Source organism: Dioscorea cayenensis, chromosome 19, assembly GCF_009730915.1.
Source record: "Dioscorea cayenensis subsp. rotundata cultivar TDr96_F1 chromosome 19, TDr96_F1_v2_PseudoChromosome.rev07_lg8_w22 25.fasta, whole genome shotgun sequence".
Lineage (NCBI taxonomy): Eukaryota > Viridiplantae > Streptophyta > Magnoliopsida > Dioscoreales > Dioscoreaceae > Dioscorea > Dioscorea cayenensis.
Genome location: NC_052489.1, coordinates 24,937,132 through 24,964,238, shown reverse-complemented (window position 1 = coordinate 24,964,238; position 27,107 = coordinate 24,937,132). Strand labels below are relative to the sequence as shown.

Here is a 27,107-nt window from a genome sequence, read left to right as displayed (position 1 = left end):
TACTCTTTAAATATCTAATTGTACATGTACATCACATTTTATAAAATAAATAAATAATGATGATGAGAAAAATTATTATTTTCAAAAAAACCTTACACAATGTTATTTTTTTTTTATATTTTCTGTATTGTATGTTTATTTAAAAAAAATAAAAAAAATAAACCCAACAAATTTATCTCCCACGGATAATTTCAATAAAAATTTGAAGCTGATAGAATGCCCTGGAAAAGTTTTTCCCCCCTTGTGTATATGCACCCGGATACCCTTTCAGTACTAATCATTTGTAGTATTCTATATGCCCATGAAGCATTGAAATTTAACTCATGATGCCTGAAGTTTCACATTCCAACACTTCTCTTTCAATTTGTGAAAGGAATGATTCAGAATTTCTATGTTAAAAACATAATTTCATATTAGATAAATATAAAACTTTTATTTTAAGAGTTGAATGAAATTCTCTAGTCAAGCATTGAAATTATAATCCCAATGAAAATATTATATATATATATATATATAATATTGAAAGGTTATTATCAGCTGAGCAAGCAACGCGGTAAAACTGACATTTTAATGCGAAAAAAAGCTTGACAATATAAGTCGTCTGCAAAGCTTGAAAGATAAGTTTTAACCACTTGCCTAAAAATCCAAAATAATAATAATAATAATAATAATAAATATAAATATAAATATAAAAAATCACAAGCTTTTGGAGAGTGAAAGAGAGATTAGTAGTTGGTAATGGTCGCTGAGTCTGAGCCACTGCTTTCCTATTATTTATCTATTGTATTTATTTAATTATTTATTTAATTTTTTTTTTTGGGGGGTGGGAAAGATGGAAAGATGAAAAGAAGAAAGAGATCACAGGAAGGGCCAGTGCTATTGTTCTTTTGTCCACCATATCTTTGATGGAGGAATCTTTTTTTTTAAAAAAAATTAAAATTTTAATCAAAGTATTTTAAGATGGTTTAAAACAAATTTGCAGTTTTATATTTTTTAAATTTTATTTGCTCTTATTTTTAAAACATAAGAATTAAAATTCAACTTTAATGTCAAGTCAGTCCAAAGTTTAGTACATTCATGACTCATCTGGATATGCATTTAGTGGAATTGTTTCCTTATTTACATCAAATTAGATCCTCCGGTGTCATTATTCTTCATTATTATACAAGACTCTGGAGTTCAATCATTAATTAACTTATTTAATTTATAGATCTTTCACTAGTTAATATGCTTGCGTTAGGTGAACACAACAAATCTTATCCGGTGACAGCAAGCAAAAAGGAATATTAATAAAAAAAATAAAAAGTTTAAAGAGAGTTGATGATAGAAGATGAAGATTCTGTTTTTGGTGTGAGACTAAGATGCTAACAATTTGTTAAATAAACAGAACAAAAAAAAATGAGACAGCTTGGTGAGATAGTTTTAATTAACTACTTCAAGTTGTAATGTATACATACTAAAAAAAAAGGAAATGATTTTGAAGTGTCCAAGAGTTTGGAAAGAGCTTTTAGGGGCATAAGATTTGTTAGGTAAACGTTATATTATTACTTTTTCAAATACACTCCCAATAAATTTAAAAAAAATAAAATTTTATTTATTTTTATTTAGTACAAGCTTACAAGTGCTAGCTCACTTCTATCATACTGAGCTTGTTTTAAAGTGAACTCCGACTAATGGCCAAGACGAGCTCATCCTAATCCTAACTATGGGTTATGTAGATTAATTTCTGTTTTTACAGAAAAATCAATACAAATAATTTTTTTAAACTCAGAAGTACTTAATTTATAAAAAAATATTTTGGATTTTTCAAAATCTAATACAAACAAACCTTTTAATTTGTTTTGTAAAACAAATATCTTTATATATATAAATAAAATAAAAATTTGAAGTAATTCTTTGATGCAAACCTTATGTGCATCCAAAGAAGAGAGGGAGGGATTGCCACAGCAAAGGACATCTTGCGCTTGAAATGACTAGCCTAGAATAATAGGTATGCTTTTTAGATGAAGTTTCCAGTTAAACGAGGAATATGATTCACAGGGACAGATGTAAAACCACGTATCTCATCACTTGCAGCGTTGCAGTCACCTGACCCACCCCACCACTAATATATTTTCATTTTCATCAAATAAGTAAATAACCCATCTCAAACTTTTATAATCTTCAGCTTTGCTTGTTTTAATTAATTAAATGAGATTATTTTTGTATAATTCCATTCAAAACCAAGGCATTAGCTTCTCTCTTGTTCGATCATGATAAGCATAAAATTATCCAGCATATCCGCACTAAAAACCCAGCCTTTTTCAACAAATTTTAATATATGTATATATATATATATATTCATTCCTAGTCCTAGCATAAAATTACTCTTGCTCTAAATAATAAGACTAAAATTATGCACACACACACACTCAATTCCTATCTACACCTTCATTTATCTTACACGTGTCAATATTCTATTTGGCCTAGTAGTAATACTCAACAGTCCTCCGTTGTCCTCAGCTGTCTAAGCATCTCAATTAGCATTTCCGCCTGGTAATTAACAAATTTAATCAATAATTAGTAACTTAATCAAATTCACGCCGTTTAAACGGAAAACCAGGAACGGAAAACCGGAACCGAAAGAGTGGTATTTAGAGGATTAGGGATACCTTTTTCATGGCGCGCGAGGTGCTGGATTGAGAGAGCGAGACGAGCGGCGGAATGGCGCCTTCGCGGACGGCGAGCGCGCTGTACGCCGGCGAGCCTTCGCAGATCTGGAGCAGTGCGGCCGCGGCGATCTCCTTCTGGCGCTGTGTGCCGACCTCGATGACCTCCACCAGCACCGGGATCCCGCCGTCGGAGACCGCCGCCACCCTTCCTTTCTCCTCCCCGGTCACCTTCCTCAGCACGCATCCGGCCTTGTCCACCAACTCCCCGTCCGTCTCCGCCATCATCTCCAGTAGAGGCTTCATGATCCCCGCTTCCACCGCCCTGATTTTGTTCTCGCTGATCGAGCACAGCGCGTAGAGTGCCGTGATGGCGTCCTTCTTCGCTCGCAGCCGGCCGGATTCTAGAAGGGAGATGAGCGGTGGGATTGCGCCGGATCGGGCGATGGTGGCTTTGAGGGCGTCGGAGTGGGAGAGGCGGAAGAGCGCACACGCGGCGTTTTCCCTCGCGGCAAGGGAGGGTGATCGGAGGGCGCGGACTAAGGGCTTGATCGCACCCGCGGCGGCTATCAGGTCCTTGTTCTCATCGAGCAGCGAAAGGTTGAGGATCGCTGTGACTCCATGTTCTTGGAGGAGGGAGTCGGGGCTAGAGATGAGCGAGATCAAGGGGACGACGGCGCCGGCGCCGGCGATCTGGAAACGGTTCTCGGGGCTATGTTTAGCGAGGAGACGGAGCTCCATGGCGGCGTGGCGCTGCGTGTCTATGGTGACGGAGGGGGATTCGAGGTCGGAGATGAGGGAACGAAGGGATTCGTCGGAGTAGATGGTTGCGGATGAAGGGGTTAGGCGGTGGTGGAGGGTGGTGGTGCCGCCGGCGCAGGAGGAAGAACAATCGCTGAAGGCGCCGCCGGGGTCGCCAGCGGAGTCGTTGAAGTTGCGACGCATATACCGGTAAGTCACTGGGTTCTCAGTTTCCATTCGGTTTCTCTCTCTCTCTCTTTTTCTCTTTATTCAATTTGTGTTTATTTGCTGGGTTTTACTTGGTGGTTACGCGGGCGAGGTGAGAACTTTAAAAAGAGGGAGGAGGCTATGTCAGTGAGTAGTGTGACACGTGCCACGAACCATGGATTGAGTTCGCATGTGTCCATTATGAAACGTGGCATTCATTGGTCTTGCACGTGTGGTTTCTGCTTTAGGTGACTATTTGACCCAAAAAAAAATGTTAATTTTAGCTGGTTAATCACATAGAAATTATCTTTTTATTTTCAATTACAAAAATAATACATCCACTTTAGTGTAGGTTATCGGTTCTTATAGGGTATCAATTGACCCAAGTTAAATTTTGTCAATTATAATATAATAGTAACGAATTTTTATATAAACTCAGGTTTACAATCCGAATATCATATTTTTAAGTGAGAGCATATAGCTAAATGATCAATTTTAATTTTACACATACCCTAATTAATTGGGTTATTTGTATTTCTAAAAAAAAAAAATTTGACCAAGGCATACCACAACAATATTTAATTTATTTTAAATTAACAAATTTATTTAAAAATAATCAATAGCATTTTTTTGTTGATCTTAATTAAATTATGTATGGAATCAGAGTCAAAAGAAATGATGTCCACTTTTCGTAAATTTCAATCTTGAGGATTTCAGTTTGATTTTAATTCAATGCCCTCCTTTTCACTAATAATTTTCCTCCATTTAGGCTGACAAAATGTCTATTCTGCTACGAATGTTTTATTTTTTATTTTTTCTTTAACAAAAATTCTATTGTGCTATGTTTGAAGTTTCTTTAACTAAACTAGTAATGAAGAAACAAAATTTTCTTGTGCTACTGTCATGGTCTTTTTCAATTTGTCATTTAACTTACAATGAAACAAAATAGGAATCAAAGGAACATTCAAGTGGGACCCAATGTTTTTTTTTTTTTCCCTTTTAAAGCTCATTTGCCGTGGACACTGGACGCCAATGAATTAAATCAATTAATCCCTCATATATGCTGGGCCTGATCAAAACTGTTAATCTTTATCCTCATTCCTACTAAGTAGTTAGTCGTTATCTTGTTTATTTTCATCTGTTTGTTAATAGTTTATTAATTTTTATAAAAAAAGAAGTTAATTTTTTAGATAATCGATTGCCACCAAAGACAAATAATACATCTTTAACAATCATCTCTTTTAAGTACTACTAATTATGTTCTCTCTTAATTTATTGACGTTCTTTATGTCAATCCCTTAGCTCATGATGGATAATGGAAAATACCTTTTGCACCATCAGCTTTTGTATTAACCTAACATTCATTTATTTTTTAATCGCTTGTTGATTTCAATGAAACAGTCAGTTTTTATCATAGATAATTAAATAAATAATAAATGTAAAAAAAAAAAAGGAATGAGGAAAACTTTGGTCATTATCTTATCTCTCTTAACTAAACCTCCCAAACTAAATTAATATAGTTAAAGAAAACAAAATCATTCTATGACTTGTCCTTATTTATATCTTAATCTTCTCATCAACTTGGAGAATACAAAAACATGAACATTATGGTCATTGACTTGCCTTTTCTTTGTGTGTATTTCACTCTTATTAATTCTGCTCATCTTATTTAACAGTTTTATATCTCACACAAAACCAAGGTTGAAACATTCAGAATTATATTGAGCAGTGTGTTGTTCGATTTAAATGGACAAATATTTCCATTTCCAATGCCCCACAAAACCTAGACTGATGTTCTGCATGCGTTGACCGGAAGAAGGAAGTTTTTTTTTTTGTAATAACTTTTTTATCAGCATTTTGAGAAAAATAAGACGAATTTACAGACCGCATTAATTTTGGTTTCTCTTCATCTAAAGCATTCTTGACTCTTGATTCTGTTGTTTTTATTATGATACAGGGCAGGTGGGACTTTAGGCAAAATTATTAAAAATTTAAAATAATTTGTTTAAATAATAATTATATAATACAAAAAAAATACAGATTATAAAAAATAGTCAGAGTTTAATATTTCTTTGAAAAAGTATTTTTATCAATATGATTAGATTGATAAAATAATAATAATAACCATAAATAAAAAATTTCAATATATATATATATATATTTTTTGAGAAAAATAATGAATTGTGAGCCCAAAAAATTATGGGCTCAATCTTGATAATATGATAAAGAGTATTGATATAATTATATATAATCATAAATTAATCAAATAAGATCAAATTTATATTTTAAAAAAATAGTTAAATTCCTAACAATATGGTTGTTTAGATATAATAATATACGGGGATGTTAATTTAAAAAAAAAAAAAAAGAATTATGGGGCCTTGATAAATCATAGGCGCTGGCACTTGCTTTGGTAGCCTATGCCTAAAACTGGTCCTATTATGATCTCAATTTAAGAGAGATGTGATCGATATTCGATGCTCTTAAACTATGAGTTTACTTTTCAAATGTGTCATTATCCAATTAGACCTTTAAGAATAGTTATCAGACTCAATTCGGTCATTGACTTGGTCGAGGCTTTGGGTCTTAGGTCAATTGGATCAAAATATTTTAAATTTTTTTTTAAATTATAAATTATTTTTAATTATATAATGATATATAATAATATTCATGAATTATTAGTAGTATCAAATCAATAATTTGATAGAAAAAAAAAACAATTGTTAATCACTTATTTGGAAATAGTAAAAAAAGGAATAAACACAAATTTGACAAAATTACATATATACCCTTCAACTTATTAGAAAAAAATATCAAAAAGATGAAAAAGGCCATTTATCATTTACTAGGTCGGGTTATAGATACTAGGCTGGGTCACCGGGTTTGACTAGGTCGAAGCGGGTCAAACAGGATCAAAGTGGATTGATTGGGGTCTAATTAGAGATCCAGACCGGTTTAAGCACCGAGCCACCCGGTCCGCCCACCGGGCCGGTCTGGGCTATGCCTTTAATTGGCCTGAATTGGATAAGAAAAAAATTAATATATAATCTGTTTTTTAAAAAAATATTTAATTTTCATGCGGAATCCTTGACTTTCCTCTAGGGGCCGTTTAGTTTACGTGGTAATCTTTTCACATTACCATGTTTGGATTATTAGTGGTGGTAATATTGATGGTAATCTGTGATTACTAACCTTGGAAGATTACCAAGAAACTTGGTAATCCCATTACCACCAAAATAGGTGGCTATGTTGGATTACCAAGTGGGTGGTAATCTGAAATATTTTTTGGACAAATATGCCGTTTGTTTAAATATAATAATTTTCATACTTTATTTGTTGGATAAAAAAAATTAAATTTAAATAACATTATTTTTGGAATATGTTTAGCTTCGAAAATTTAATTTTTATCCAAAATTTTATTTTATTTTAAATTTAAACTTGTATAAAATAGTAGACATAAGGGTATTTTGGAAAATTTAGAATATTAACATGAGTTTCCAACCAAACATGGTTATCATGAATTACCACAATATTCCTGGACATATAACATTCCCAATCTTATTACCACGGTAATATCGTTACCGCAAACCAAACGACCCTTTAATGCGTGATGAAGACACAAATAAAATGTGTGTGGTTACCAGGGTTACGCATGACTCATGCATATATTAATAATGTTACAAATAAAATGTTTGTGGTTACCAGGGGTTACGCATGACTCATGCATATATTAATAATGTTACAATGTATGATCATACATTGTATGATCCTAATATTCATTAAACCAGACCAATGGTCACAATATATTCTCCATTTTAGGCATTCCAATACAAGTAACTTGATCAAGGTCATGTGTTCAATATAACTCGATTATTTAAAATTAAAAGCATTTGATTTAAGAAACAACTTTGATATGATAACAAACCATTCATCTACCCATGAAGGATGACACAATCAACCTAACAAACATAACAACCCATACAACAGACCAATGTAATGTAATCCATTCAACTTTTCAAGGGGCAACCCAACACACCTTTTTTAATATGAAAATAGTGGCTGAAATCATATCGGATGTTATTAATCAGTACTATTTATATTTAATATTTGAAAGCCGGCCTATTTAAGCAATAATTATAAGCCGGCCTAATTAATCACTATTTATATTTATAGGTAGACAAAGAATGCCTACAAAACTAAACATAGAGATTGCATTAGATGCTTAATTAAGATTAGCAAAGAAAGATGGAAGGTTTGGTACCGTTCGTAATACACGCCATCAAGAGAAGCAGAGATCGGAGCAAGTACGAGTGCTTGTACCAAGGCAGTGCTAGTAGTCGTGGCATGATTTCGAAGTGGTCGCACAACGACTCATCCGGCCACTGCCACTCCGATGCTGATTTCCCCTCGAAGATTATCGGATCCGACTGCGTCTCCTCGGATCCGCATCCGGTCCCAACCCCGGGCCTCATCTCTATTAGGGACGCTGGACCGGATCCTCCGATCTCTAGTGCTATCGGATCCGGATCCGTTAAGTATTAACTTAAAAGCATGTTTTATTATTATTATTATTATTATTATTATTGAAAGAAGAATATAGATACGTTACCGATCGAATCCCCCTCTGTCTAATTGAAAATAAAAATAAAAATAAAATAAAATGTCAATTTTCTTATTAAAAGAGTGATAATATGCATACCATCCCTATTAACCTTTGAGTGCAATTCTCTATTTCATTAAATGAAAATATTTTTATCTTCATAATTTTTAGTGTTTTCAAAATAAATATTTAACTGAAAAGAAAAAAATATTTAAATTTCCAGTGTACTTTTCATTAGATTTAGGGAAACCATTGCCATGAGATCTGAGTCAATTTCATCATTTTATTTTTTTATGAGATTTTTTTAATATAATTTTACTGATTTTTTTAGCTATGAACAATATAAAATCACATTGTTTAAGGTTCAGTAAAAACAATAAAAAAATCTTCATATATTTTTTAATAATTTATTTAAAATAGCTTAATTTAAAATGCATAAAGTGAACAGTGTAAATGGAGGGTCATGATATTAAATAGCGAAAATCCCAAACGAAAGTAAAGAAAAAAACCTGGGGTTTTCAGTAAATGAAATTAAGTTCAAGGACTTTTCTGCAAAAAAACGCATGAGCGGAATCATACGGTCCTTCCTCTGCATGAGAGAGAGAGAGAGAGAGAGAGAGAGAGAGTTTTGGGTAGCCTTGCCCTTTCCCAAGTAAACTCGCCTCTTTAAATACTCTCCGAATCGCAAACCATCTGAGCTTCTCCGGCGGCGGCGGCGGCGACGACGACGACGATGATGAAGGGTCCCGGGCTCTTCTCCGATATAGGAAAGAAGGCCAAAGGTCTTGCGCTCTCGTTATTTATACCTAGTTTTTTTGTTTCATATAGTTGAGATTTTTTTTTTTTTTTGGGGGCTGATTTTTGTGATAATTTTGGTTCTAGATTTGCTCACCAATGACTATATCAATGATCAGAAGATAACTATATCGTCGGAGACGGCCACTGGCGTGGTAAGCCGATCATCATATTCCTTGCCTTTTCAGTGGGTTTATACTATTTTCATTTCTTTGGTCATACCTCCACTTTGTGAAATTTTTGTTTCTCTTAGAGGAGCAATTAGCGAACTTTAGTGTTTGATGAGAATGTGACTGTCTAATTTGATTTAGTATTTACAAGTGGGATTTGATTTACTATTTATTGAATGTAAGCTCTATTGCGCTTCTAGGGTTTTGATTTATGAATAACATAGTGTTTTATCTTGAATATTTGTTGTACAATGCTTGCTAGTTTAACTTTCTTATTGCTTTTTAACTCCCGTGAGATGGTGGGGTCTGGACCATGCTGACCTGTCAAATTTTTTCAAATAGATAAATAAATAAATAGAAATCCATTTGTTTGTTTAAATAGATATGTAAGATACAAATTTTGTTTTCATTTTTCCTCAGTTTAAATGCACACTAGGGATCTTTCTGGGTGAATTTGCAGTGTCTATAATGTCAGCTAACCTCCAGCTAAATATTCCGTGATCCTTGTGTTTTGTTTCATGAATTTCTCGTTTGTAGATGTTTGTGCTATAGTTAGTTATAGGATGGTATATCTTAATTATCACAATATTTATGGGATTATGTTTGATTTACTAAATTGAATTTAGCCAATAATGATTGATGGCTTGATCGTGCTGGTGTTCATTGTTCAATTGTTTGTTGATTGTTTGGTTATTGATCGAGTAGGTGATAATTCCAAATTGTGCTTAATTGTTCGTTTTGTCACATTTTTCATATATTACTTAGATTTTTATTTTTGTTTTTCCTTTTATGTTAGTAGCCTTGCACTGGGGATGTGTCTATACAACCACTGGGTATGCACACATTCATTTACCATTTGTGTGCTATACACAGATCATGTTTTAAAATTAGGTCAAACTGGTTCAGTTTTAATCACAAATCATGTTTTTGGAATATCTTTATTCTTCTTTAGTGTTCTTCTATTTTAACTCCAATTTTGAAAACATAATTTGGTACAAAGATCATTTCTGTAGTGTATAGTTCCTTGCTATTAAAATATGAAACTGACACAAGTTAAATTCAGTAATGGTTTCTGCTTAAGTTTTGAGCATTGTGCGGTATCTTCTTTTCTGGAAGGTGTAGCTGTTATAAAGGCAGAAGTGGGAGAAGCCCCAGTCTTATTTCCTCAACAACAATGAAAGGATAGTGAAGGTCAAAACTCATAGCTTATTGTGCAATTCAACTATAGTGAATTGTTCGTTCTGCTTAAGTAATTATTGGTGATGTTCCAATTTTCAAGAAAAGATCTCTGCTGTGTTGTGAAATCCTAGATTGATGGATAAATAATGGTTCATTAATTTCCATTGATTTAGATTCCTTCCCACTTCCCTCATACGAAACAGATTGAGAGGGGCTGAACCCAATTAGAGTTTCAGTTGTCTTGGTTGGGAAGACTACCTTCTTTTCCCCAATAGCATGAGAAGACAGAATTATTAACTAATGTTTTGTGGTAGACTGCTAACTTGTCTGTTCACTATGCTTCTATATTTTCCAAAAATCTTAGTATTTTATTTTTGCTTTTCAATAATCAGGTATTCATCTCAATATTCAATGAAATGTTTTATCCACTGTGCTTTCTTTGTTTTCCAGGCTGTCACTTCTTCTGCCCTAAAGAAAGGGGGACTGTATGCTCTTCATGTTGGCTCATGTTTTAAATACAAAAAATCCATCATCGATGTCAAAGTTGATACTGATTCTAATGTAAGTCGGTCGCTTCTTTTTTTCTCCCGTGAGCACCAATCTTTTCTCATAATTGAATACTTTCATTTTTGTAATTTATCAGATCTCTTCAACTATTACTTTCACGGAACTTCTCCCATCAACAAAGGCAATTACTACTCTAACTCTGCCTGATTATAACTCTGCAAAGGTAACTGGATAGCACATTTTCATATTCTTATTTTGGATGTTCTGTTGATAATTTTAATGGCATTTTTAATAATAAACAACCTTTTTGATGGTACATTTCCACCTTTTTTTTCGACATTTTGGTGCTAATTATCATATGTAATACTAAACAACCTTTTTGACAGTCTATTTATGCATTCCTTTCTTTTTTCCCCCTTTTGTGAATGTTATGGTGCTACTATCGTGGATTTTTTTTTTCCTTTATTAATGAACAACCTATCTTTCCACAAGGTGGAGGTGCAATATTTCCATGATCATGGCAGTTTGGCTTCTGTTGTGGGTTTCAAGCAGAACCCCATTGTTGATCTCTCTGCCACTGTGGGTGCTCATGGTTTTGCCTTCGGTGCTGCAGTAGGCTTTGACACAGCTGTGGGGAATTTTAACAAGTACAGTGCTGCCATCGGTCTGACTAAGCCTGACTACAATGTTTCCTTTATTCTGTAAGTTTGCATGCAAGGTACACCATTTCCTATCCTATGAAATAGTAAAGGATTTCCATTATCACTGTTACTGTATTATCACCAGGGGGGACAAGGGAGATACTCTTCGAGTTTTGTATGTACACTATCTGGATGAAAAACAGAAGAGTGCTGTGGGTGGAGAGATCAGCAGGAGGTTCTCAACAAATGAGAACACTGTCACTGTTGGAGGGGCATATGCACTGGATGAACTGACCAGAGTGAAGACAAGGCTCAACAACGCCGGGAAGTTGGGTGCCTTATTGCAGCATGAGCTGAATCCCGGTTCGGTTCTTACAATCTCTGGTGAGTTTGACACGAAAAACCTTGACCGGACTCCCAAATTCGGTCTGGCCCTTGCCCTCAAACCATGATAAACAAGCATTTGCAAGCAGGTTCAAAATTATGTGTAATAAGTAGAGTTCAAAATTAAGTTCCCCACTTTTGTGGATGATTCATTTATTCATTCTAATGGTTAGAGTTTTGGCCCATCACTATTACCGTTGTAGTTGTTGCAGATTACTGACACGCTGAGGAGGCACTACACTCCTTATTGTGAATTTGTCATAGGTTTTGGCTGTAGTTAGTTTCAAGTCTTGCAGAATTCACCCTGCAGTTATTCTTTGCTGTTGATAATTGTTATTCAACCTGCAAGCCTATTTGATGTGCAATTCAAATGCTTCTCCGACATGAAAAGATGGATTAACTACTTTAATTTTTATTTATGTATATATATTTGAAAAAAAATATGAAAAAGATAGGTAAACTACTTAATTAATATAGACGTGGATGCGCGGTACAGAGACTTCTCCCATTTTTGCTACATTAGTGTTTTTCTCACATGTGGTTTTTTAGACGAATTATTTACTTTGTTATCCTTTGTGATTGTATCTAGACCTGTTCAAGGGTTGGGTTACCTGCTCAAGTTCGAAGGCTAGCCTGAAAAATGGGAGGGTTTGGACAAATATACAAGGCCCGATGTTTGGGTCTTGGAAAAAAAAAATTATTTTAAAAATGGGCCGGGTTTGATTTTCATTGTTAAAAGCCCGACCTTGCCTAACCCGGCCTGAATTATAAAATATATTTTTTAATTAGTTTTGTATGTACGTATATATATAATGGTTTGAATTTCCATTGATTATTTATTAATTAGTTTTGTATATATTTATATAATATATATTTATTGTTGATTGTTATTGATTATAATGGTTTGAATTTTAGTTGTTGTATTTGGTATTTTAATTTTTAAGTGTTTTGTAGAATAATATTTGGTCATATTCATATATTAATATTATTATTAAGTTTTTTTTATAACTTATATAATATTTGATAAAAAACTTATTTGGGTGGGCTTGGGTGGGCCTTTGGTAGAGGTCATTAAATTTAGGTGAGTTGTCAGGGTTCTGACAACTGACAAAGGTTAAAGCCCAGATTTTCAGGTCAGGCCGGGCTTGGACAAGTTTGAATTTAAGCCCCGTCCGAACCCAGTCCGGCCCAACCTATGGATATGTCTATTGTATCTTGAAAATTTAATTTTGTCATTTTTTTAATATAAATATTATCTTTTCTTTTTAAATTTGTTTGTACTTAATAAAGGTTAAATAATAGAATTCATTAAAAAAACAAAGTTTGCCTTATCTTTTATAGAACATTATCAAATTATAATCTCCAATATTTTCTTGCCTCATTTTTTAATTAAATTATTCAATCAAAGTGGAAGTCTCTTTCAAGTTTCATTGTGGATAGAGACTTTTATGGTTCATGCCAAAACAAATCAATCAGTCCACTTTTGTGAATGTGGGAATTGTGGTGGTCAGGTACATCATGTAAAGGTTGCATCGTGGCTTACGTGGACATCATCTATGCGCAGCTGACGTGTCATGCCACTTTGTCTTCCACTTTCAAGTTATCAACACTGTGATCAATAATTAAAACTTCTACTTTGAAATCTATTTCCAATTTCTCAATATTTATCAACATATACTAGTAAGGAAAAAAATTAGTGTTTCACATTATCAATTTTATAAATACTCAAAAAAAGCAAAATTTGGAAAAAAAATAACCTTAAATAGATAGCTTGCAGAGCTTTGTTCTCTCTCAATCAGTCAATTTTAAGGTCATTTCTATAATTTTTTTCCGTTTCTATTTATATCTTATCTTCTATTATTACAATAAGACAAATTTTCTATTCTTTCACATTAAAATTAGTACCTACCATGTACCCTCAAAACTCTTCATTATATCCTAATTTTGTAGGAACAAACATGTAATTATAAAAACATTTGAGGGTAAACTAATTTAAAAAAAAAAATTTATTTTTAGATTTTATTTGCATATATACCCCTGACAAATATAAAAATTTCAAATATATATATATCTCAATCTATATTAGCAATTCAAGACCATTTTTTTTTTTTCTATAGCTCTTCTCCCGCTAGTTCTCTCCTTTTCGTTCTAAACTCTTTCGATCTCGATCTCGTTGTTCGTCAATGTTCTCCGGTCGGTGCTCTCGTCCACCGCACTGTGAATAGGCTTCTGGATATCGTGGGTTCATTGGGGCAGAGAAACCATGCTTGCCACTTCGCCAATAAGTCCTCTTCCTCGATGCCCGCGGCCACTCCTCCTTCGGAGCACCCCGGTGATGGGGTTTCAACTCCCTGTTGTCCCGTTGAGGGGTTTCCGCAAGAGAGTCTCTCGGATCGAAGCCTCTGATTGCAATGAGCATTCCTCCTTCTCAGGTATATAGTTTTATTGTTGTGAGATTTTTTTGCTTTGGTCTTTCATCTTCTCGATTCCTCTGTTGCATTGCTGGGTTTTCTCTATCGTTTGGTTTTGGAGTGATGTTTTTTGAGAAAAAGTTTGTGATTTGTTGCGATATTGTTTTGTTTGATGTTTTGTGTAGCTATGGTGACGAGTTATTGATAAATTTCGTTGTTTGTGGTTTATATGGTTCTTCGATTCATTGAAAAAGTCGAGTTTTTATGTGAAATTCCGATGCTTATGATTTTTCTCCATTTTATTCTATTTTTCTTTGCCGTTTCTTTGTCACTTTTAAGTAGCCTGTGGTGACTACCAAATTCTTATGAGATGCGGTTGTTTTTTTCTTTATCAAAACTATAATGTTTAAGAATGTTTATCTATCTATCTATCTATCTATCTATATTGGAAGACTCTGTGATGCGTTGGAGAGACCAAGTCTTCCACTGCGCTCACATGTCGTCTTCTCTATTTTTATTTTTATTTTTAAATTATTGTTATTATTATTGTTTTGTGTTTTAATCATTATTTAGAAGTATGGTGATTTTATCAAACAGAAAAAAAAAATTGGCTAGGTGATTACTTGTGTCTGTTGGTATCTTGTTGCATATGGTAATGTTATTGTATTTGTACAAACTAGTTTTCTCAAGAAAGATTGGCTTTTTCTTGGGACAAGTAATTGGAACTAATCATGGAATAAGACATAAATAGAGATATGGTTCCGGTTGTCAACATTTGTATGTGCAATATTTGTTGGTTGGTGTAGTAAACATAGATGTACACAATGCTCATTTTCAGCCTGGCAGGTGGGGTAGTAGAATTCAACTCGAACTTGTGATATATAATCATGATTTGTAATGTGTGGGTCTTGGTACAGGAGTGCTAGCCTAGGACAGAAAATAAATATCTGAATGTAATATCTGTATATTTGATTATATTCAATCTGGTTCAACTGTATGAAATAATTTGTAATTTATTTGACTTAGCTGTTTTAGGTTCCTTTCCAGTTCTCAGTTTGGGGAGTATTTTTTTTTAGCTGTACTCTCTCAATTTCAATTTTAATAGATACCCTTTTTACTTTTAATTATTGTTTAGAAGGGCTCATCCTTGAAGTTGAGGTGTCCTTTTCTGTTGATTTAAAAGTTGAGGGAGGGTCCTTTTAAGAAGATGTTGGCAAGTCCAATAATCGAAGCCATACATCAGGCCATCAAATGGGCATCTGAAGTTGCGTGGACAATTAAGTTAGAAAGTCATCTTAAAATGCGTCTAGTGGCATATGCTTTGGTATAATCATCTAAGTGGCATGTCTAGGTTGGACTTCCTCTGGATCCCCTCCGTGTAACTTCTAGGAATGGTCAGAGGCTGAAGAAGAAGGGTTTGAGGCCAAATTAATCCAGACAAATCCGTATGGGCATTATGCATCTCAAATTTATAGTTTGTTGACATGCCAGCTCTAGCTGTACGCCTAAGTGTTTGATCAGATCTAGAAGGACGTTTGTGCTTGAGACGTGGATGTGCAAGGAGGTTTATGCAGGTGCATTTGAATAGACTTATCAGTTAATTAGCTGTTTTTATGTTGTCTTGATGATGTTTTTCAAAAGCTTATATCTTTTGAGGTGGATTTGTATTTAGTTTAGCTGTTTTATTATGAGGAATTTATTGTGTTTTCTATTGAGTTATGAGAAATCGATTAGAGAACAAGGAAATTATTGTTTGTGGCTGATTGCCCATGAATTGCTGCTTTCTAACATACCCTTTTGTTAGTTGCTTTATTAGAAATGTCTGTCTTTAAAATCCAAACAGAGGTAATGATGCCCAATCACTGCATATAATTGTTTAATTACTTCCACTTGATTACCTTAAGGAACTACGTTAGTTCAACTTTACAATATGGTTGGATTTGGTGCTAGTTTTCAGCTTGCCTATTGTTTTGTGCTTACTCATAATATTGATCACTGGTTTATGGGTTTGCTCTCTCTTCCTTTGAGTCTTTAGATCTAGAGTTGGTCTAGATAATATTATCGCAACCGCTAGTTTTCAGCTTGCCTATTGTTTTGTGCTTACTCATAATATTGATCACTGGTTTATGGGTTTGCTCTCTCTTCCTTTGAGTCTTTAGATCTAGAGTTGGTCTAGATAATATTATCGCAACCAATAAGTTTCCTTATTAACATGTTACACAATTCAAATAATTCAGAATGAATCCTGTAAATATGTAATATGGTGTATTATGGTCAGTTTGGCATAAGATTAGTAGAGCATCACGATTTTATCTTTGGAGATCTAATTTTCTGTAAGTCATATGTCATCTATCATTTTCTACTTTATGTAATGTGCTATTTACATTATGATTTTTATTCACTAGGTGTAAACAACAGTGTCATGTCAACTGTGGGAAAGTCCACGAACATTGCCTGGTATGAATGCAAAATTGGGAAGCATGAGAGGCAACAGTTACTTAAGCAAAAAGGATGTGTTGTATGGATCACAGGACTCAGCGGGTCAGGTTAGTCAATGAGCTTTTTATTGAACTTTTCATCTTTTATTAAATTGTGGTTAACTATGCACTTAATGATTGCACAAATTTTTATTTTACCAACTGGTTATGTACGAAACAACTCATCCATTCCTGTCTCTGCTGAGGTTATTATTTCCTTCACCGTCAAATACTTCAAACTTCAATATTCAGATAGCTTATTAACTGGCTTTAGTTCCTACAATATGAAACCTGATAAAACCTCCTAGTTGCCTAAGAATTTTGTACCTTTTCCTCCATTTTGCGCATTGTTTGGCATGAATGGCTGCTGTTATCTGGGAAATGGAGAGAATTTTAGTATTTTGCTGTTAACTTTTTATCCAATTTGTTGCTATATTTTATTGTTGCCAAATCTCCTGGGTAAATCTACTTCATTCCAAGTGCTAGGTATTGGTTACTAATCTTTTGATTTCTCTGGGGCTAATAAGATAAATGTCATAAGACATGGTTTGTGGTAATAACTTGCACAGTTTTACCATAGTGACATTGCATGAGCAACCTGGGAAACATGTGAAACAAGAATACCAGAAGAATCTGCTTTTGTTTCAAGCGGACTGAGTTTGAAGAGAGATTGCGTAAATAGATCCTTTTTTTTCTTTTTTTTTTTAATCAAAATTGTAAAGTATTAGTGCTCTGCTCTCCCATGTTGGTTGTTAAGTATTTTTGTTGGCAGCTTCAAAGAAACTGTTCTTGTGATGTGTTTTATGAGAAATCTTTGCATTCTTTTAGGCCCTTGTTGCTATATCTCTCCTTTTGGACCTTTTAAAATATTCTTTTGTTTTGCAGATCATTCATTAGTTTTGAGTAGTTTGTCTATGGACGAATCGCCTTTTTATTCTTGCAATAATTCTGGTCGCATTGGTTATATTGGCAGCTAATATTAAGGAATCCACATGTAATACATTCTACTGTAGAACTGCATATGAGCTACTGGAAATTATACTTCTATTGTCTGAAAAACTTTGACATGCGCTCATGCTTCACGGTGTAATTTTCCATAATGATCTTTTCTTGTTAGCGTGTTGTATACTACCTTGAAATTGAAATCTCATAAATGTAGAACTGTGATAATGTCTATTGCTCCATGTCTGCTGCCCACTCCCTTGTGCTGATCTTTTTGTACTAGCACTGTGACATATATTTTGTGACATTCCAGTTTCTCTATTCTGATGAAAGTGCTCCAATTATACTTCAGGCAAAAGCACTGTGGCTTGTGCATTGAGTCGTGAACTGTACTCTAGAGGATATCTGGCATATGTCCTTGACGGTGACAATCTCAGACACGGGCTTAATCGGGATCTTAGTTTCAGTGCAGAAGATCGTTCAGAAAACATACGCAGAGTTGGTAGGTGTTCAAAAGCAAATTGATTTTGTTTTCTGTAGTTTATAACTTCATAACTTATCTAAAGATGACAGTGTCATGATTTACTTAGTAATAGAGTTTCATTACTCGCTACCAGTTCAGTTTCTTTACTTTTTGTATTCCTGCATTTCAACTTTTTAATTTGAGCATCTTGCTTGGATCAGCAACATCTTTTGTAAATTTGTTCTAATGGCTATTCTTGTCACAAAAAAAGATTTTCTATGAAAGACACCACATTAAAGTTTGCTTGACTTTTTTTTTTTTTAATTTTGTTGCAGGGGAAGTAGCTAAACTGTTTGCAGATGCTGGTGTTATATGTATCGCCAGCTTGATATCTCCATACAGAAGTGAGCGGGATGCCTGCCGTGCTATGGTGCCAGACTCTTTCATCGAGGTGATTGCCTTGTGCATAACATTTTTTCACCTTCTGAAGTCAATTACTATCGCTACTTTGCATGGTCTGAACACACATTTGCTACAGGTCTTCATGGACATGCCACTGGAATTATGTGAAGCAAGGGATCCAAAAGGTTTGTACAAGTTGGCACGAGCAGGTAAAATCAAAGGTATGCTCCATAAACAGTTGAATTTTAGGGTCTGAATATTTTCTTCAAAGAATACCAGCAAACTTGTCCAAGAGCTGTAAACTATATATATCTCGCAGGCTTTACTGGGATAGATGATCCATATGAGGCACCCTTGAACTGTGAGGTAAGTCTATGGTGACTTTGTTTAACCAGAACACGTCTTACTCTTAATCTTGCATGTTGGCATATGATCCAAGTTAGCTTGTGCTTCTGGTTGCATAGGCGGTGATGATGATGTCCAATGCTTATTTAAATGGAAAACCGCATTCACTGCCATTGTTTCTTTGCTATGATTTTTTCAAAAGATTACCTGGACTATATTTTACATGGGTTAATATCGCACTGTATTGCGAATGCTGATATTCAAACTGCTTTTGTCACAGCTAGTGATACAGATGAAGAATGGGGAGTGTAGTTCTCCTAGTTCAATGGCCGAACAAATAACAATGTACCTGGATGAGAAGGGCTTTTTAAAGGCATAGTTTGATTCTTCCGGTCCGCACCTCGTGGACCTTGTATTGTAGTCCACCACAAGCAACATTTTTAGTTTGTTTATTGATAGAAGTGGCTTAACCACTAAAATAAAGATTGTAAGGCCCCATGGTGTGGCCAAGTGCTTAGGCCATTGCAGTCCAACGGCGAAAATAAAACAGGAAAAAAGAACCAAGGAGCAGAGTCTGGCTGTCAACAAAGTCAGTAGGAGTCTTGCCCTTGTTAGCTTCCTCATGTCTCATCGGCATGGCCATTTGTTAAGCTGTTTTCTTAAAGTTTATATGAAGTTCTGCTGCTCTAGCTCATCGATTTGCACGGAGGCATTGTATTCTTCTCATTACAAACTTGAGTCAAAATTCGATACTTCACACCAAAGAGATGATTGATTTGTACCATGGTTCCTCCTATTTGAATGCAAGGAATAAAGTCACACTTTGCTTGAACTCTATAATGTGTAATGTTAATACTGCAGGTGATAAATTCATCGCCTGCCTCTCACATTGCCATTTCGAATCGAAGTTTGCTAGAATTCAGGGAATCTTCATCGAAAGGCGCATCTAACCGGGCAGATGAGCGGGGGACTCGATATTGTTTGTACTCCCGGCAATGGTGGTCACAAGTGCCCTGTGAAGTAAATGAATGATCAGTGTATATTGTAGTTATGGTTGATATTTCTCGTTGTAAAAGACAGCTCCTTTAAAGGGTTGAAATTTTGTAGATAAATGTTGAAAGCATTCCAATTTTTTCCATTATCATCCAAGTTCCACCCTAACCCGGAAATGTGATTCTTCATTGCATTCAGAAACATGGAAAACTCTCAGAAATAAGCAGAATTACTTTTGCTTCTCACTTTCTGAATTCCATTCTTGTGTTTTTGTTGCACCAATAATTATGTTCATTATCATTTCTTTGACTGTTCAGGTTTTAATTAATAATACTGAATCTATAATTTTTAAGCTAATTAAAATTATCATAAGCATTAAACATATAAATTTTATGAATTCATTATTGTTTAAAAAAAATGAAAGGAAAGTGTGAGAGACAGCCAGACAGGATCATTGATCATAAATTCATAATTCATCCCTGAAAATAAAATAAGAAGTTAATTAAACCTCCGCAGCCATTTATTGCTGAAATTTATGAAATTTGGTAAGTAGTTCAAATTACTCCCTAATTCAGGCCAGAGATCCAACTCATTTATCATTTGATTCATTTACCACGGACCAATTTGAATCCCTTAATATGGTAAGTTATTAAATGCTATAATTACACTACATAATTGTGGTGCCTTGTTTCCATATTAGAAAATTTTGAATCCAATATATATATATATATATATGTATGTATGTATGTATGTATGTACTAATGCTGTCCAACTTTCTCTCAAATCCATCCCCTTTATTCTCCTTGATTGTAAGTGATTTTCTACAACATCTTTGTGTTTTGTAAACACTGGGAGTAAATTGGTTTTCTGATAGCCTTATTAATTAGTTCAGGTTTCAAGAATGGAAGGGGCATTGTTCTTGGTGATGCATTGTTCTTTATCATTTATATTGTTGTCTGCTGCATTATTTTCAGGTTTGCCTCAAACTTCTATTTGATGATTAATGGCATATTGGCAAAACTCATCTTCTTATTTTCTTATTTAATTATTTATTTTTTTGAAATCTGTAATTTTCACTTTGGATCAATCAAAATGTTTTGAGTGAGAAAGAGAGTTTTTAAAAAAAGGAAAAATATATTTTATTTTATTTTATAAACAAGAAGAGAATTCCATTGTTGCCATGTTTTGGGTTATATATCAAATTTTTTTTTATTTTTTTTTATTTATGGGGTTTTTTTAACCAAGATTAACCATTAAGTTTGATTCCTTTGCCTGATTTTCAAATCTCTTTAAAAGAATAACAGAAATTATATTTTTCTTTTCAAGGTAAGTGTATGTTTCTTTTAAATGTTTAAATATTAAATATTTTAAATTATTGTGTTTAGAAATAATGAGGAGAATCTAAATGTACCGTAAACTCTTCAATGGTTTCCATTAAAGGCTAAATTTCACCTATTATAAATAAATTATTTTAAAAAAAACTTCATTATTTTTTATTTATTAATAAAAAACTAATAACCAAGAATAGCCGATAAAACAAGTAGCTAACTTTAATTTCTGTCTTGTGTCTCGTACGTTTGCAGGAACCTTAGTAAATTCACTTCCATATGATTATTCAGCGATCATTGAGGTAGGTTTATTTTCTAAATTCTCACTATTTTTAAATTATAAAAAATATGTATATATATATATATTTTAATTAGGTATTAGACACAAACCATTGGATAAAGCCCTGATCAGATGATAATCTAGAAAATATAAGGGGAGGTTATGGGTTCAAATCCTCCCCGATAGATCTGCTCACCGTCATCGTTTATATACTATATCATCCAGGGCTCCAATCTTGCTTTGGATCTTGTTTGTATTCATGTAAAAAGGACGTTTGTCGTCTATTATTCACAAGCCACAGATATATGATTAGATTTTTTTAAAAATTTAAATACTTGCATCATTAAAGTTTTATTCCTATATTAACATGCAAACAACTAGGATTTTTTATTTTTATTTTTATTTTTTATTAATAAATTGGATGAACCACTAATCTCTCTTTTTTTCTATATACTCATGCATATATATAGTGCTTGGCTGAGCCACCAAAACCTCAATACAAAGGTGGAATCATAATCAATCCAGAGTTCAACAATGGCCTGAAAGGATGGGCAAGATTTGGACACTCAAATCCTGCAGAAAAAACATCAGAAACTGGAAACAAGTTCTCAGTGGCTCGCAGTAAACAAAATCCTTTTCATTCTCTTTCCCAAAAGCTCTTCCTTCACAGTGAAAAGCTCTACACATTCTCTGGTAATTAATAATCTTCACAAATCTTATTAATTTTCATTTAAAAACAGAAAATTAATTAATTAAATCTCGTTATTTATATATATTGTATGTTGTTCATCAGCATGGGTGCAGGTAAGTGAAGGAGATGAGATTCCAGTGAAAGCCATGTACAAAACTAGTTCAAACATCAGCCATGCAGTTGGAACAGTGATTGCAAAGTCTGGGTGTTGGTCCATGCTCAAAGGTGGCATCTCAGTGAATAACTCTGGACCAGCTGAGTTATACTTTGAGGTATTGTTATTGTTATTATTATTATTATTATTATTATTAATTCATCATCCTGTTAATTTGTCATTGATTTCTCATTTATATTTATAAAGTATATATATATTTGAGCTTTTAAATTAAATTACTGTCTTCAGAGCCAAAATGCATCAATTGAGATATGGATAGACAGTGTCTCTTTGCAACCATTCACCAAAGATCAATGGAGAAGTCATCAATCAGAAAGCATCAACAAGGTTTGCCTAATTAACCGATTAAGATGAACAATTAATTTCTCTGTTTGAAAGGTGGGCATTAGAGAGCGTTTAATTATTTGCTCTGAAATTGTAGACAAATCACTGAAATGAACTGACTCCTTTCTTTTTAAACGTTAAATACTTTTCCTACTTCAATACTTTTTTTTTTTTTTAATTTTTAACTAAATTAAAATGGTTTTTAATTTTTCGCTTTAATATTTTTTTCACTTCTTATCAAATGAACATCAGAAGTATTGAAAATGATATAATTACTTCGTAACTACTTTATTAAAAGTATCATTAATTTCTACACACTTCTTCAAAGCTCTGATACATTTTTACTTGAAATGATCAAAACAAACAATGACATACTGCATATATAAAATCATATGCAGGTGAGGAAGAGGAAGGTGAGAATCAACTCGACACCGGGAACAAAGATCTCGATCAAACAAAGCCGGCCGGGTTTCCCCTTCGGCAATGCCATATCCAAAGACATCCTCTCCAACACAGTGTACCAGAACTGGTTCACTTCTCGCTTCAAAGTAACCACATTCGAGAACGAGATGAAGTGGTACAGCACTGAGTCATCTCAAGGGACCGAAAACTACGCCGACGCCGATGCCATGCTCGCCTTCTGCAAACAAAATGGCATCAACGTGAGAGGCCACAACATCTTCTGGGATGCCCCACACTACCAACCAAACTGGGTCAATTCCTTGCCAACTCCACAACTCCAATCAGCCACTGAAAAAAGAATAAACTCAGTTATGAATAGATACAAAGGACAAGTGATTGCATGGGATGTTGTGAATGAGAACATGCATTACTCCTTCTTTGAAAGCAAGTTTGGGAAGGATGCATCCTCAGTGTTGTACCAAAAAGCACACCAGATTGACAATGCTGTTCTCACTTTCATGAATGAATTTAATACATTGGAGAATCCTGGAGATGAAGTTTCTATTCCCACAAAGTATCTGCAGAAACTGACAGAGATTCAGAGTTTTGGTGGGAGTACTAGTACTGGTGGTCCAAGGATGGCCATTGGACTTGAAGGCCATTTCAGCCAGCCTAACATTGCTTATATGAGGTCTGCTTTGGATTCTCTTGCTGCTGCTAATGTTCCCATTTGGCTCACTGAAGTTGATGTTTCAAGCTCTCCACAACAGGTACATATATAAATAATTAAGAACAACTGCTGATAATCTCATTTGACTCATTTTCTCATGACTTTTAAGGTTTAGGATTTGGTTTTGGTCTTTGTTGTCTTCTTTTATTCAAGTTTTTGAACTTATTTACTCAATGAATGTTATTCTTATGTTTAGGTTAGTGTTATATAAGGTTTAATTTTAAAGTTTAGGATTTAGTATTTTGGTTGATTTGGAGTATAGGGTTTAGGGGGGTTGATGCTCAAATTCTATTATTTGAATGGGGGAAAAAATAACTATAAAGTTTGGATTTCGCTATAAGTTTAGTTTTTTTAAAAATTCTAATACTAATTTTCTATCATAATTCTTACATCTACAGATCTACTTGCACATTAAGTAATTACACCCTTGCATCAAATTAATTCATTGTCAACTCTGCTTTTGTTATTTTCATATTTCAATTTAAAACTACTTACATGCTAAATATTTTTTACTGAATAAATTATAAAAATACTTCTACAAGTATTTTTAAGTACATTCTTAACAAATATATATATATATATATATATATGAATATAAATTGGTCTAAATAGTAAAGTCTTAAGTCGTTTAAGCAAAAAATTTCGAGTTTGAAAAATCTGTATATGCAAAACAACACTAGTTGGAAAAGTTCTGCCCTTTACAAGGCTAAGGACCAATATATATATATATATATATTATATATGTTTAATTGTGTATGATAATAGATTTTATTTTTCTTAAAATTCTGATTGATTAATTTAAACAGGCAGAATACCTGGAAGAGATACTAAGAGAAGCATTTGCTCATCCTGCTGTTAATGGGATTGTGATGTGGGCTAGTTGGCATGCACAAGGCTGCTACAGTATGTGCTTAACTGATAACAACTTCAAGAACCTACCAACTGGTGATGTGGTGGACAAACTTCTCAATGAGTGGAAAACTTTCACCCAAATTGAAGCCTTTGCAAACACTCATGGCTTCTTTGAGCTTGATCTCTTCCATGGAGATTATGAGATTACAACAACTCATCCTTCCTCAAACTCCTCTTCACTTCATATACTTAATGTTCATGGTGCAAATCATCATGAGGGAGTGTTACATGTCCTTGATGTTCAGGCTTGAGTAACATTTTTCCTTAATTTCTCTCTTTCTTGTCTTTCCTTTTTTTTCACAATGATGTATTTTGGGAGAGAATGGATGACTTAGGAATAAAAGTTAGACGTCTTTAAAGATTTTCTTTTATGAATAATAGGTAACAGGTGCAGCCATCTCTTACTAAAAGTTTGTCAAAAAACAGACCGGTACAAAAATATATAAGTGTATTAGTTACGGTGGTTTGTTGATCTCTCATAAACTTATTTACTTAGTATGTGGGTCGTTGATGTTTTTGACTTGAGTTTTTGAGATGAGAAAGAATTACTTAACATTGATAGGGAATACGAATCCCTCTCCTCATGTATGCATAAAAAAAAAAATAATAATAAGCACTAACTATATGATTCAGTCAGAATTGATTCAATCAAAATGTATCATGTAATCAATTCATACATTATAAAATACAGAATTTGGATCATCAATTTGTTTTTTTATAATAAATACAGAGAATTCTTTCTACCGTATAAGAATATAACTCCCAACTTATTGAAGCATCGCATCATGACTTTGCTATATAAAAGAGTATGAATTATTCAGAAGAGACCAACAAGGAAATAATGAAGAGAGAATACTTAATGTAAAAGGTATATCAATCAATATAAAACTAATTAATCATGGGAATACATACAAAAAAATTAATCAGTGTGGACTTTGGTTTAACAATACGTTAAGAATGAATTGTCAACAAAATTGGTTAAAAAGTTTGAATATATTGATAGTGATCGCACCCCATTTTAATTACAATGAGATGAGAAGAAGATGATCATTCACATTGAATTATCAAAATCTCGTTTAGCACAAATGATAAGATATAATAAAAATACCAAATATTATATATTTATATTAATCCCACCGTCATAGAAGTATATAAATAATTTTTCAGTTTAACCTGATGCAATAGACATCATTTTCTTTAACTAAACCTTGATTAAAAATTATTTTGACAAATATAAATAATCCATTTATGCCAGGAAATTAAAAACCAACATTTATTATAGGGTAATATTTTTCATACATCATGACAACAAATAATATAGTGAATTACACAATATGTGAGAGATAGGATGAATTTATTGGACCACGTATAAATTTATATACACAAAGAATTCATTTAAAATTCTCATACGTCACAGAGAATAAAAATGGCTAAAAGTACTAACAGATATGTGTATATATCTATTAATAAATATCTGTTTGTTCTCTCATTTTATTTTATTTTTCTCTTGTTAACATCATAACATGGGCTAGTAAGTTGTGCTAATCTCACTTGTAGAAGAATAATAAACATCATGATAGACTAATCACCTATTCACCAAATACAAAACTTATCCTAATAAATGATAATATAAAATAACAACAATAATCATTTAACAGTGAGTATGTAAGAAAGAATTATAATGAAATATTTCCAATTGCAGTTAAGAAAAAATAATAATTGGAAAAGGATGTATTGATAGAATTAAAATTTTGAGCATGTGAGAATATAAAAAGAATGGCCATTCATAATTAAATTTGGTTTAAAAAATCACAATAAAATAGCAATGAGTTTCCAATATGCCTTAATAGAAAAAAAAATTTAATAAACAAACAAATTCATATAAAGAGAAGGAAAAGGCAATGATGAATTTTTCTCAAAATTATAAAGTATCAACAGTAAATATCTAAGAACAACATCACCATTTAAATGAATTATCAAAAGTCAATTGACAATTAAAAAAAAAATTCAATATACTCATAAAGTAAAATGATCATCTACAGTGAATTATAAAAAAATTTATTTAACAAGTGGACAAAAACTGACCGAAAACATTACTACGAGTAATACACGATCGACAAACAAAAAAATATGCAAAAAAATCATAATAAAGAATAAAAGTTTAAACATAAATCGATACGATGCAGATACAACAACTGTACACAAATAAAATCACATTAAAAATATTTATGTTGAGTGATATAAAAAAATTCATCTGTCGCAATATCGTCAAGATACAGTAATTAACATTTATTTCAAGTTCGGTTCGATTCAATTTAATTTGAGAGTGTTGTAGAAGATGAAAGAAAAGAGTAAGAGAG

At 33.2% G+C, this 27,107-nt stretch overlaps 4 protein-coding genes across 5 annotated transcripts; 3 read left to right on the top strand and 1 right to left on the bottom strand.

Moving 5' to 3' along the window:
* Nucleotides 1-2,353: 2,353 nt before the first annotated feature.
* On the bottom strand, nucleotides 2,354-4,066 carry LOC120283476 (U-box domain-containing protein 4-like). The gene is made up of 2 exons (XM_039290170.1): nucleotides 2,652-4,066; nucleotides 2,354-2,532 (listed from the first exon to the last, which is right to left on the bottom strand). The coding sequence occupies exons 1-2, from the start codon at nucleotides 3,624-3,626 to the stop codon at nucleotides 2,479-2,481; spliced, it is 1,029 nt and encodes a 342-aa protein (XP_039146104.1). The 5' UTR covers nucleotides 3,627-4,066; the 3' UTR covers nucleotides 2,354-2,478.
* Nucleotides 4,067-8,806: 4,740 nt separating this feature from the next.
* LOC120249616 (mitochondrial outer membrane protein porin 5-like) lies at nucleotides 8,807-12,251 on the top strand. Its single transcript, XM_039258189.1, has 6 exons — nucleotides 8,807-8,978; nucleotides 9,079-9,146; nucleotides 10,791-10,901; nucleotides 10,984-11,070; nucleotides 11,340-11,548; nucleotides 11,634-12,251. The coding sequence occupies exons 1-6, from the start codon at nucleotides 8,930-8,932 to the stop codon at nucleotides 11,938-11,940; spliced, it is 831 nt and encodes a 276-aa protein (XP_039114123.1). The 5' UTR covers nucleotides 8,807-8,929; the 3' UTR covers nucleotides 11,941-12,251.
* A 1,729-nt stretch (nucleotides 12,252-13,980) lies between these two features.
* On the top strand, nucleotides 13,981-19,744 carry LOC120249617 (adenylyl-sulfate kinase 3-like). 2 transcript variants are annotated; one of them, XM_039258190.1, is made up of 7 exons: nucleotides 13,981-14,304; nucleotides 16,689-16,829; nucleotides 18,055-18,204; nucleotides 18,501-18,616; nucleotides 18,704-18,788; nucleotides 18,887-18,933; nucleotides 19,193-19,744. In XM_039258190.1, the coding sequence occupies exons 1-7, from the start codon at nucleotides 14,136-14,138 to the stop codon at nucleotides 19,289-19,291; spliced, it is 807 nt and encodes a 268-aa protein (XP_039114124.1). In that variant the 5' UTR covers nucleotides 13,981-14,135; the 3' UTR covers nucleotides 19,292-19,744. The 2 variants fall into 2 exon arrangements, with proteins under 2 accessions (XP_039114124.1, XP_039114125.1); XM_039258191.1 differs by lacking the exon at nucleotides 13,981-14,304 and adding an exon at nucleotides 15,482-15,857.
* Nucleotides 19,745-20,806: 1,062 nt separating this feature from the next.
* LOC120249269 (endo-1,4-beta-xylanase 5-like) lies at nucleotides 20,807-24,998 on the top strand. Its single transcript, XM_039257778.1, has 7 exons — nucleotides 20,807-20,879; nucleotides 21,489-21,535; nucleotides 21,984-22,206; nucleotides 22,307-22,476; nucleotides 22,608-22,706; nucleotides 23,102-23,875; nucleotides 24,642-24,998. Exons 1-7 carry the CDS (start codon nucleotides 20,807-20,809, stop codon nucleotides 24,996-24,998), a joined length of 1,743 nt encoding a protein of 580 aa, XP_039113712.1.
* Nucleotides 24,999-27,107: the final 2,109 nt, after the last annotated feature.